This window comes from Culex quinquefasciatus, chromosome 3 (assembly GCF_015732765.1).
Source record: "Culex quinquefasciatus strain JHB chromosome 3, VPISU_Cqui_1.0_pri_paternal, whole genome shotgun sequence".
Lineage (NCBI taxonomy): Eukaryota > Metazoa > Arthropoda > Insecta > Diptera > Culicidae > Culex > Culex quinquefasciatus.
Genome location: NC_051863.1, coordinates 61,892,184 through 61,904,766, shown reverse-complemented (window position 1 = coordinate 61,904,766; position 12,583 = coordinate 61,892,184). Strand labels below are relative to the sequence as shown.

Here is a 12,583-nt window from a genome sequence, read left to right as displayed (position 1 = left end):
GTACATAAATATCACTTAAGTGGTCATAACTCGAGACAGGGTCCCAGATCTTCAATGTTTTGGACTCATTGGAAAGGCCTTTCAATTACCTTACCAACGATGGGTCGGATGATGGATCCGGACATCGTTTACATGCATATAATTGAGATCCGGGTATTCGTGAAAACACATTTTTATACATAACTTTCGAACTACTTATCGAAACTTCAAACAATTCAATAGCGATGTATGGGACCCTAAACCAAGTCGAATGCAACTGGTTTGATCAAAATCGGTTCAGCCAGTGCTGAGAAAACTCAGAATTTTGGTCACATACATACATACACACACATACACACACACATACACACACACAGACATTTGTTCAGTTTTCGATTCTGAGTAGATATGTATACATGAAGGTAGGTCTAGGAGCTTTTAATAGAAAGTTCATTTTTAGAGCAGGATTATAGCCTTACCTCAGTGAGGAAGGCAAAAATGAGTTTTTTTAATTTATTAACTCAGGCTTATGTCGTAGCGAGTTGATGTCTTCTAGACATTTGTAGAGCTTATCAAAACACACATTTATCTTTCAAGAGAACGTAAATCGGACCTTTTGAACCAAAGTTATAGTCGAAATACGACGAAAAAGACGCCATTTTGAAATGTGAATAACTTGAAAAGGTGGTAGAGTTTGACCTCGCTCTTAGAAGCATCTGAAAGTACATTTGCTGAAAATATCTCGGAGGTCTTGTTTGTTTAACTCCTTTAATCTCAATTTGAAAATGAGCATTTTTAAATCGTGTTTTGCCCATAACTTTTGATAAAATTGACCAAAATTTGTTTTTCTTGAACAGAAATGTTCATTTACTAAGCTCTACTGTCTAGAAGGGCCCAAAAATGTACAAAATAATCTAGTGGTTGTAAAAGAAGAAAAAAGTTTTAGCTGAAATATTTCCGGAATCAACCAAATTAATAAAAATTATTCCTGAAATATTTCAGCTGGAACTTGTTTTGTGGTTATCAGCTAAAAGCTAAAACATTTATTAGCACGTATTTTAAGTATAAATGACTAATCTTACAATCGGTTGTCCTGGTCCAACAATATCCCACCAAAATCGTCAAATTGCCCGATTGTATTATAATCAATGGTACGCGCGAAAATAATAAGCAAAATGAACAAATTAAAGTAGCACACACTCTCACTTTTAATTTCACGATATGTTGGCTGCAACATCGGGCGTTAACAAAACCGGCTATAAGTCACATGCCAAAACAAAACTTTTGCAAAAAGAGATAACAAATCTGATGCAAACAAACCCGCAGCTCCCATGTACACACCTTGAATGTGTTGGAAAATGTCTAACTAGAAAACCATATAGCATTAAATCAGAATGTAGAAAAGAGGTCACTGAATATTTTCTCCAAATAAAATATCAGCATTTGTTCAATTCTTGCAGAAATAAACGCAATTTGAATCAGTCTGTGATTAACAGAGCAGCGGGGCAGACGTGCGTCCCTCCAACACTAAATAAATGCTAAAAAGTGCAAAAAATGCCCCACGGCAAGAAAAAGAAGCGGTCCTCACCAGCAGGATCGGCAGATTTGAAGAAGCTAAAGAATGTCGAAGCGCTACCTGCAAAGCCAGGCAGTTTGAGCAAGGACGCTCAAAATTCGTCTGGAAACCAGTTCGCTACCCTCCCTGTGGACGTGAGCGAGAAGGAAGAATTTGAACGACGGGAAAAGTTGCCACCCATTTTTGTGAAAACATCGTCATCGGATTCGGTGCGAAAGTGGCTGACCGGGTTTATCAAATCTGGTGCTTTAAGAGCTTCCATTAGCTTGTGTGCTGATGGACTCAAAATTCTGCTACCTACCAGAAAGGATTACAACTACGTTCGGGATTTCCTGAACAACACAAAGATCGAATACTACAGCCATGAAGATCCAGGTTAACGCCCCATGAAACAGGTCCTCCGTGGCCTGTACGACATGGATGTGAATGTGTTGAAAGATGAGCTCAAATCTCTAAAGTTGAACGTGATTGAAGTCTTCAAGATGACGAGACACAACAAGGACATCAAGTATCGTGATCAACTGTACCTGGTTCATCTCGAGAAAGGATCGACAACGCCGTCTGAGCTGAAAGCAGTTCGGGCAATTTTCAACATCATCGTGACTTGGGAACGTTGTCGTCCAGTGCACCGTGACGTGACACAATGTTCGAACTGTTTGCAGTTTGGGCATGGTGGAAGGAACTGTTTCATCAAGAGTCGTTGTGCAACCTGCGGAGGTGAGCACAAAACTCAAGCTTGCGAAACAATCAACGAGAACATCGAAGCGAAATGCTTCAATTGCGGCGGCGACCATTCTACCAAGAATCGTAGCTGCCCAAAACGAGCTGAGTTTGTAAAAATTCGGCAGCAAGCGACGACGAGGCACCAACCAAATCGTCATAAAACACCACCAGCATTCACGGACGTGGATTATCTTGCTTTAGCTTCACCTGGAGCGGGATCTGTTCGAGTGGTTCCAAATCTGCAGCCATTGCCGTTGAACCAGCGGCAAAAAGTTGCAGAGAATACAACACCTCCTGGCTTCAGTCAGCAACCGAGGGAAAACCAACCAGCATCAACGGATGAAGGCAGTAGTGACCTGTTTTCACCACAAGAACTTTTGAACATTTTCATCGAGATGACAACAACACTGCGTGGTTGCAAAACTCGTGCGGAACAAGTAAGAACGCTTGGAGGATTTATCTTAAAATACAGTTCGTAGTTTACACGTTCTAGTGATTTGAATAGTTCAATGAATTTATTTAAAGTGATTTTTTTTTCTTTTTTACCCAAATGTATTCGATTCAATGCAATAATGTAAAACAATTTAAATAAAATAAATGTGAACAGTTAATAATTTTTTTTTTTTTTTTTTTTTTTTTTTGGGAGGGTGATCCAGCCGCACATCGTTGATGTCGAAACCTCTAAACTGGGCCCTCGTCCTGTCACGTCCGTCAGTAGTCTTGTCGTACATTACAACTAGAACCAGATCTGCCAATGAATTAGTACACTTCGACCAAATAAACACTGACGCTGTATGGATCTGACTCTAGAATAAATGCACAGTTGTGTGTTATTCATAGGTCCAAAATGTTCAATCATTCATATAAGTCCAAATATTCATTTGCGGATAACTACATAACTTGAATTGAATACAAGATTTAAAGCAACCTATCCGAAAGCTACTCTTATCTCAAATCCCCGACATTTCAATTATTAACCAAAAAACGTTTCTTTTAAAACCTGTCTGGCTTCTTTTAAAAACAAAAAAATAACAGTCGTGAACTGAAAAAGAAACGACCATTTGTTCGTCAGAATTCCAGTAGATCCTCGATTCGCAACAATGGTCGATACAATCATAATCCGACAACCGTTAGTTCAACAGATCAACGAATTTAGTCCGATATCATTTCACTATTGATTGATCGAGACTCTATGGAAATTTTGACAAATCAGAATGGTTTTTATGCTACTTGAATGAAAATCACCGATTCTGATAGAATTAATAAATTCACTGTTACTAATTTTGTCCCTAAATAACTAAAGGCAAATATAAAAAGTTGATATTTATAGTTAAAATCCTAAATTCTACAAACACTATTTTTTTAAACCCGCATCCTAACCTGACACCCACATTAAGATAGGGAAAAATCACATATGTAGCGGTTCATTGTACAAATGTGATATTTCCACTATCAGAGAACCTCCTTGTCTCGATGACAGCTTACCGGCCATCGATTAAGCCCTGAGACTACGCCAAAGTGGGTTCTCGCAGCATGAAGTGGTGTCCATGTGTAAAAATGGAAGCTTCAGCAATATACTGAACACTTCGATTTTAATTCCACATCGAATCAAATCATACTCTTTGCCAAACAAGCATCAAACCTATGACACTCATTATGACAAAGCCCAGGGAATAAATGTGAACAGTTAATAATAAAACGAAAAATACAACAAAGATGAAGAGCATTAGGCCATACCACTTAGCATGTAAATGAAATGTTATTATTATAAGAAAGTTCAATAAAGAAATATTTAATTTAAAAAAACACGTGGACACTTTTTTGGAAATCTGCTGGTGGCAAAATTTGGCACGCTGGTCATACTTTGGCCAATCATTTACCAGTAGATTCAGCTCACATTACTCAATTTAAACTCGGTCAACAATAAAAGATTGAAGGCCCTTCTCAACAACAGCAAGGTTCACACTTGACCTTGCCGTTCCGTGGCTTAATCAGTGATTCTACCTCTAAAGACAGGAAATCAAATCAAACAAAGCGTAACAATCTGTACCCAACCAGCTCAACAAAAATCATCTTTCTTCGATTTCGAATTCTCCTCACCACTTTTTTTCATCGATCAAATTCCGCCCGGTTGCGAGGGTGTTTCTTTACACTTGAAAAATAAATATTTCTGTATCACACAATTCGCGACCCAAATCCACTCGCCAAGGAACAAACTCTGAAGGCGATTTATTTACATTTCGAGCGAGCGAATCAATTTCCATTTTCGTCGCCAAATAAATGACAGCGCAAAAGTGATGATGATTGTCCTCTCCCCCGACAAATATTACGATTTCGCAAGACCCCGTTCCCGTAATAATTCTATAATTACAAAACGGTAAAACGCCGCGCAATTGGCCGCATTGGCCGATTAGCATAATCTAACAACACCAAAGCAGGATGATTAATCGGTGATGCGACCTCCCCGCAAAAAAAAATGACGCAAGCCACCCCGAGAGTCCGGGAATGCGGGACGCTGCGCGGGCGGGAAATAACTCGACGTCAGCTGGCAGACTCTTGGCGGTGGAGGGGGAAGGAGCGGGAGCGAAAAAGATCCAACGGAACTCTTTTTTTTCGGAAATTCTGGAAAGATCCAAGTTGTCGATTCTTACCTCTTCCCGGCCGTCATCCATTGTGTGTGGGTGGGGGAGGGCGTAGGTGACTTGTTGAATTCCGGAACACTAGAAGCACAAAATGACCGATTCTTCCGTGGAGCAGCAGGAACAACGCCGAAAAACACAGAATTTTCCGCACCAAAAAACTCTCTTCCCACAAACGAAGTGACAGCTGCTACCTTCGTTGATGATCTGTCAACCAAAGCAAGCTGCACCAAAAAGTCTGCGAAAAATGACGAAAGAGGAAAAAGATGACGTTTGTCATTTTTGTACTCATTTCTGAGCAGATTCGGATTTGACGAAATCTGAGTGATTTCCCATGTGCGTGTAGATTTCTTCTTGTTAATGCATTTTCGACCGAAGTTCCGACACCAGTTCGGATGTAAACATATTTATATTTTGTGTGAAACCGGCAAATTCGAATTTAGGCGCGAAATCAATAATTTTTTCTTAGGTTTATTTTTCATAAAAAATGCAATGAACTCGCTCCAGTACAAGTGCTCCTGCGATTCCCAGCGACGACGGATTGTGCTGAACCGGTTCCACGACCCCGCAGAGGCAGCCCAGCTGGACAAGGCCCTCGACACGCTGGTAGATTCCGCCTGGGACGACGAGGACGAAGATGCTGACGAGTTGCTTGTAATTTAATTAAATTTCCATCAAATGCGTTTAAAAATTAGTTTGAAACTGTTTTAGTGCACCCTTATAAAAACTCTCAAAAGCAGCAGTTCAAACATCCCGGAAGATCAGCTGATAAATCTGTTGGAACGCCCTCCGGATGATCCCGTTGAAAAGACGAACCTCATCCTGTCAAACGACAGGACCTGCGACGACGAGGAAGATTCCTGCCACTGTCGAGAGATTTCTCACAATCTCTCCTTAGTGCTGAACATGGGCTTTAGCGAGCTAAACTCCAGCTCAGAACCAAACGAGCGAGTTTTAACGGATTTGCTCGATCAGTTGGTTCCATTCTCGGAATGCTTTGCGGGAAGTTTGGAGGGATTTCTGAGACAAACTTGGCATTACGCTGTTCGAAGTAGTAAAAGCAATCTTATCAGCAGGTTGGTTGCAATTTTTCCTAAAGAAATTGATAGCTTAGTTGAGAAAATTCTCAAAACTAACTTTGTAGATTCCGCAAGCATTCAGGACAACGACGATTTCGTTAGGTTAGGAAATATCATTTGCAACGAGGAGGTTTTCAGGCATGTTAGTTTACATTTAGCTGAAAACTATTCAAATTATCCAAACTCACAGAGTTTAATTAGTGCCATTGTTAGGTATGTTAAGTCCAACTTAGCAAAAAGTAAGTTCTTGAAACTTTACTCCACAGAGCTAAGTTCAATTGTTGCCATTCTTAACGAGGCGATCAATCCAGATGATCCTCTAGTGTTAGCATTGTTGGAGCAAGTAAAACAAGACAACTATTTAAACTTTCTTATTTTAGTTACACATTTCACTCTATTTTTACACTTAAAATAAAACTTACTACAATTACAAAACGTTTTCCTCACTCAACCATCGAACATTTCCCTAGCCATCGCGTCCAACCGTGGTCCCAACTTTTTATTGATCCTTTTCAGCCTCAAATTGCAACCAATCAACTCCTTCGCGCGCTCAATCTTCTCACATCCCTGAACGTCCACAAACGGACTATATTCCCTTGCTATCGCCTCAACAATCGTTTGCAAAGATCGCTCAATTTCCACCTCATTTTTCCCCTTTTCAACCAAATCAGCTCTCATTTCCTTCACATAAGCAACCAGATCTCTAGAACTAGTCAGCGGCGATTCCGGCGGTCCCTTAAGCTGAACACTCCCGAAGATGCGCACCGTGCAGTTGCAAGGAATGGATCCGTAATAGTTGCCGCAGCTCAGCGCGACCTGGGTGGCTCCGTCCGGAAGTTGAAGATCCCTAAAAAATATTACATAAAAATAATTCCAAGAATAATTTTCAAATAAATTGCAATTTTACTCTGGCAAACTGGGAATCGCCAGCGACTCTAGAACATTTGGGCGAAGATACCCAATGAGAGCGCATTTGCCGTAATGCACGGTGCAGGGATGGCGGGCCAGGGCGATCTCTTCTACCAAAAGGGGCTCGTAGTGTTCGCAGTACGTTGGAAGAGGAATGCTGGTTAGAGGTTCCATGACGGTTCGACTGAAAATTGAATAGTTTTTAAGAAATTCGGTATTTCAATGGGGAGTTTTAATGGGAAGAAAGGCCGTTAGAGCAATGTCGTACCGCCCCATTCAAATGTTGCTCAAGAAGGATCTACATATTTCTTCGACCGATGAGTCGATATACTATTGACACATTAAAACAAATGGTCAGTATATCGTCCTTTTCGTAAATATATAGACCCGATCCCACCCAATGTAATCTATTTTATAAGTTTTATTATAAATTTAAATATACGGAACAATGTGCATGAACCACCATAAAAAAGGTGTAGAAATGACGAAATTCATGTCATTTGTGCACTGTTACCGAAAATTACACGATGCTAAGTTTTAGTTTTTTACCTTTATACGAATTGTGCTGTTCCACCAGGATTATCGAGAAATTAAAAGTGAGAGTGTGTGCGTGCAACATGGGTTTAAACTTTTCGAAGTGCCGTGGGAACCTTCACAGAAACTGCACAGAAAGTTTAACTCCATGTTGCACACACTCTCACTTTTAATTTCTCGATGTTATTTTTATCATTGTACGCCCTTACCAAAAATCATGATTTTCTGAGTTCAATATCCCACTTTTCATACGATTTTTTGAGTTCAGGCACTACAACCATAAAATAGGTTATATGGGTTGAACTGAAAAATTCGAATGAAAAGTTAGATTTTTGGTTAGGGTGTATTTGAATTATCGAATCCTCCTTGAAATCCTCTCTGAATTAATCAGACGATTAGAATCATTTATTTTTGTGTTTTGCTACGTACACTCTTATTTCAAATAATTTAGTTATTGTCAAACACGCATATTTAAAATCACTCAGTTTTCGTCAAACCCGAACCTACTCAGAAATGAGTAAGGGGGCATCTGTCTAATTTCAGTGAATTTCACTCAGTTTTCGTGGAATTCTGAGTTAAATTCACTCAAATCTGACATATGCCCCCTTAACTCATTTCTGAGTAGGATCGGTTTTGAAGAAAACTGAGTGATTTTGAACGTGCGTAAATTATTTTTTGAAGTAGCAGAGTAACGATCGTGTTGAAGGTTTGAAAATCGTTTGATTGATTGATTTGTACAGTTTTTTAATGGGTCCTATAAACATATGAAAAACAATAGCCTATAGCTCCTTTAAAAAAAAAACTTTGGGTTTGTTTTTTTATTGCGGATTTCAGAGATTTTGCAACAATCGTGAAAGCTCTCCAACAAAGTGGCCACCTCAAACTAAAACAGAAAAAAAAACTATCTAAGACACAATTTCTAGTTTGAAACCGATCTAAACTGGTCGAAAGCATCAAAACTCAGTCGAGACACGCACCACTCTAGGCGATCGGGGGGTGGGGGGGATATGATACAAATATTTTGGGGAGCGTTCTTTTTTACGTACACTGAAAATATGCCACACTTTTTTTTCAAGTGCCCAAACACTTGAATGATTGAATAAAGTCACATCGTAGATCTAATTGTTTTGTGTTTCAACATCAATCCAAACCACTATCAAATGCAAGTGTTTGGGCGGTTGACTTTTTGGTATTTTTTTACATGTTATTTTCATTCGGGTGGCTCAAGCTTTTCAATTGTTTTGCTCATGCATTTGTCCCACCGTCTTGAACTATTCAAAGTGATGAGCAAAACACTTGAAAATGATCTTAAGATCTACCCAAAACAGGCACTATTCAAAGTCAACGTGATTATCCACATGAATTTAATGTGTTTCACTGATTGATTTTTGCGCGACTTTCATCGAAGGCTAGAAGCGAGGCAAGAACCAATAGCACAACAAACTCTCCCGACTTCAACTGGCCGGCCGGCGCAGTGGTAGCGTGCACGACTAGCAAGCGAGAACCTGTAAATCGCTTGTACGTACTTTTATTTTTCAACACCATTTAAAATTCAAGTGTTTGGCTATTGACATTATTTCATGACCAATCACCGAAATGTCAAGTGTTTTGCGATTGATATTTGAGTGCTCTGTACAGCAGGGCCAGATCATGTGTAGAACACTTCGTTGAGCTGTGTAAGTTTTGCTCAGTGTAACGCAAAAAAAAACGGATTTTTATACACCCCTTCCCCCCCCCCCCCCCCACCCCCTCGTAACAAAATTTCCAAACAAATTTCAAATTTTTTGTATGGAGCGTAACATGGCCACCGACCCCCTCCCCCAATCCCCCAACTGCGTTACGTAATAAAAGAACGATCCCCAGTATCATGACAGAAAAAGCAGGCCATGTTGGTACGTTCGTTTGAAGAGCCGGTGCGGCACTGAGTGCCGCACTCGTCGGTGTCAGTTTTGGTTCACTGAAAATATGCCACACTTTTTATTCAAGTGCCCAAACACTTGAATGATTGAATAAAGTCACATCGTAGATCTAATTGGTTTGTGTTTCAACATCAATCCAAACCACTATCAAATGCAAGTATTTAGGCGGTTGACTTTTTGGTATTTTTTAACATGTTTTTTTCATTCGGGTGGCTCAAGCTTTTCAATTGTTTTGCTCATGAATTTGCCCCACCTTCTTGAACTATTCAAAGTGATGAGCAAAACACTTGAAAAGATCTACCCAAAACAGGCACTATTCAAAGTCAACGTGATTATCCACATGAATTTAATGTGTTTCACTGATTGATTTTTGCGCGACTTTCATCGAAGGCTAGAAGCGAGGCAAGAACCAATAGCACAAAAAACTCTCCCTTCTTAAACTGGCCAGCCGCCGCATTGGTAGAGTGCACGACTAGCAAACGAGAACCTGTAAATCGCTTGTACGTACTTTTAGTTTTCAACACCATTTAAAATTCAAGCGTTTGGCTATTGACAGCGCCGTACCTAGGGGTTGGCGCAGTTGGCGACCGCCAAGGGCGCCAGCCCTTGGGGGGCGCCAAAATCGATGATTGTACATAATTTTCATGTCAGCTATAACATCTTCATTAGATATTTGAAACAGAAAGGGTGCCGAATTATAAAATAGAATTACAATTAACTTATTTGGTTTAAAATATAAAAACAATATTTAGGGGCGCCAAAGTCAATTTTATGAATATTTCTACTGAAGTGTTTTTTGAAAATTCATACTTAATGCTAAATTATTTTTTTCATCGAAGAAGGGGCGCTCAAGCGACAGAAAGTTAAAGGAGTTTTAAAAGAAATTCTCAAAATAAAAACACGTTAAAGTTTGGACCGTTGCAACGCGTTGTATAATGAAGTTTAAGTCATACCTTCCAGACTATAAAAATGTCCCGCTATTTGTTATTATCACGTTAATTTGGCTGTGAATCACAATATTCTATGAAATGGGAATTATTTTAACATTAAAACATATACCTTTCTTTTGAAATTTTTACATTCTCGAGTTAAAACAAATGGCCTTTGTAATAATTTCAGCACGATTTCCCCTTTAATAATCAACTTCGTGCATTGAAATTTGCATACTCTTTTTCAAAATACAAGGGTTTTTGAAATTGGAAAACTGTTGTAAATTTTCACCAATAAGACCAAGAAAAAAGTGTTTTTCAGAGCACATCACTTTTTATGTTTTAGCTTAACTAGTGTTGTTTACATTTTAAATCGTCTAAAAAGCTTTGATAATGAAAAACAATCTATTTTTTTAAGTTAAAACCAAAAAATAATATTTAATTAAGGTTTGAAATTATTTGTATAGTTTTCTGCACAAAAATATTTTTCTAGAATATAAAATTTAATTTTACGAATTAAAAATAAACAAATAAATACATATGAAAATAAATATCAATGCGAAACATAATAAAAAAAAAAATAAATGATGAAATATATTCTCAAAAATCGTGTGGGCAAATCACTCAAAATTAATAAAAATTTCTCATCTTTATATATTTTTTTATTTTTTTTTTTTCTAACAAAACATAAAATTCGTCGATACTTAGAAATTTTGGAAACTTATGATTGCAAAACAACTGAACGGCCCAAGTAGCAAGTAAAACATCGCTTTTTATTGTTTTTGTTGATCAATTGCTTCACTAGCGTTTTTATACGTTAATTATTGAACAAGTGTCAGAAAATTTGGTCAATTGTTCACATTTTGATCAAAAAACCATTATTCAACATGGTTGTGTAACACAAATGCCAAATCAAGCAACGGATTAAGAATAGTTCATTTTGAAGTTTATTCTGACTTAAATAAAACATGCTTGTAGAACTCGAAAAGCAAAATGACATTTGCAGACATGATGATTCATTTCATATATGTTATCATATGTTTAGCAAACTGCCCTATATAACGGTTCTAACGACGTTTACCTTACCCGGTTCAGTATCTTATGGTCATGAGTTCTTATGACATGTTCAAAAAACGTTCTCTATGCAAGTATGACTTGCACCTGCAAAACTAGCTCGAAACACGGACTTTTCTAACGGATGAAGAGATGTTCAACAAAAGAAAAACGTGCGCTTTTTCCAGCGTTCAAGAGTTCTCGGGAACGTTCGGAAAACATAGTAAATGAGTTCAACAACCAGTTCGGAAATCTCTTGGCGAACAAATGTGCTACTAATGCATTTAAAAACACTTTTTTAATTGAAATGTTGAAACCGTGGCCGGTAATTTAACCCTCTAACGCCCAGAGCTGTTTGCTTATCGTAAAAATAGTAAATGGCTTAATTTTGTTGCAATAATGCAGGAAATACTTTACTTTGACCCACAAACATCGAATTGGGGCAAAAAAGTAGAATTTGAAGTGGTGCACCAGAGCACCATCAGGAAGATGAGCAACTTTTTTTTGAACCACAAAATCTCGTTTTCTTCATATCTATTGGTTCATTTGTTTTAAAACGCTTCGAAATGTGTTAAAAACTACTTATTCTTTGCTGTAAGACCATATTTCTGAAGTATCAACTACAAATTCTAAAATCTCTGCATTTTCAGGTTTCTTTGATTGGCTCATTCAAAACCCACAAACAACCATTTTCATGAAAAATGAGGAAAATAATAAAACTATCGGTCTAATAACAATGTTTTGTCTTGTTTATGAATAGTCAAAACGATTATAAACTTTTGTTTTGATAAAAAAAAAGCTTTTTCTGTAATTTAGAAAAAAGTGCTCCTGAATATTTAGTTGCTCATATGCCTAGGTGGTGCTCTGGTGCACCAAATGAAAAAGGTTGAAAAACACTTAAAACCGGTCCAAACTCACAATGTTATTCACAGGGGTTCTTGTCCAAGGTTCAAATGATAGCAAAACATTTTTTGTTTCATAAAATTTTGTGTTTGGTAATTTTTACGGGCTTTCGAAAACAGGTATTATTTATTTCCCTAAAATTGGCCCATTTTTGATTACATTTCACACTGTAACTTTGCTTGTGCTTAACCAAATTTGATGAAATTTGGGGAGATGTTAGTATACATTCTACATGAACACCTGCAACTTAAAGCACCATGAAAAGTTGTGTCAGTTCCGAGATATTTGAGTTCAAAGTTTTGGTGCTCTGGAGTAACCATGGGCGGGAGAGGGTTAAATT

At 38.1% G+C, this 12,583-nt stretch overlaps 4 protein-coding genes across 6 annotated transcripts in view; 2 read left to right on the top strand and 2 right to left on the bottom strand.

Annotated features, from left to right (window-relative positions):
• The window catches only part of LOC6039511 (dynein light chain Tctex-type), a 23,312-nt gene extending 18,180 nt beyond the window's left edge, over positions 1-5,132 (bottom strand). Inside the window, exon 1 of the mRNA XM_001849062.2 lies at positions 4,930-5,132. Coding sequence (XP_001849114.2) covers positions 4,930-4,950 — 21 coding nt within the window. The 5' untranslated portion in view covers positions 4,951-5,132. The remainder of the gene's footprint in view (positions 1-4,929) is intronic.
• The window catches only part of LOC119768621, a 25,394-nt gene that overhangs the window by 7,679 nt on the left and 5,132 nt on the right, over positions 1-12,583 (top strand). The gene's annotated exons all lie outside the window — the stretch shown is intronic.
• On the top strand, positions 5,311-6,425 carry LOC6039510. Its single transcript, XM_001849061.2, has 2 exons — positions 5,311-5,571; positions 5,629-6,425. The coding sequence occupies exons 1-2, from the start codon at positions 5,410-5,412 to the stop codon at positions 6,409-6,411; spliced, it is 945 nt and encodes a 314-aa protein (XP_001849113.2). The 5' UTR covers positions 5,311-5,409; the 3' UTR covers positions 6,412-6,425.
• LOC6039509 lies at positions 6,355-7,857 on the bottom strand. Of its 3 annotated transcripts, XM_038258814.1 has the most exons (4): positions 7,649-7,857; positions 7,455-7,470; positions 6,904-7,089; positions 6,355-6,843 (listed from the first exon to the last, which is right to left on the bottom strand). In XM_038258814.1, the coding sequence occupies exons 3-4, from the start codon at positions 7,077-7,079 to the stop codon at positions 6,444-6,446; spliced, it is 576 nt and encodes a 191-aa protein (XP_038114742.1). In that variant the 5' UTR covers positions 7,080-7,089; positions 7,455-7,470; positions 7,649-7,857; the 3' UTR covers positions 6,355-6,443. The 3 variants fall into 3 exon arrangements, with proteins under 3 accessions (XP_038114742.1, XP_038114741.1, XP_038114740.1); XM_038258813.1 differs by lacking the exon at positions 7,649-7,857 and having other exon boundaries at positions 7,455-7,580; XM_038258812.1 differs by lacking the exons at positions 7,455-7,470; positions 7,649-7,857 and adding an exon at positions 7,174-7,294.

Excerpts from the sequence above, each read along its gene's own strand:
- LOC6039509 (XM_038258812.1), bottom strand. Across the intron at positions 6,844-6,903 it reads GCGATTCCCAGTTTGCCAGA|GGATCTTCAACTTCCGGACG; the intron begins GTAAAATTGCAA and ends AATATTTTTTAG.
- LOC6039510 (XM_001849061.2), top strand. The coding sequence starts at position 5,410 with ATGAACTCGCTCCAGTACAAGTGCTCCTGCGATTCCCAGCGACGACGG. Across the intron at positions 5,572-5,628 it reads AAGATGCTGACGAGTTGCTT|TGCACCCTTATAAAAACTCT; the intron begins GTAATTTAATTA and ends AAACTGTTTTAG.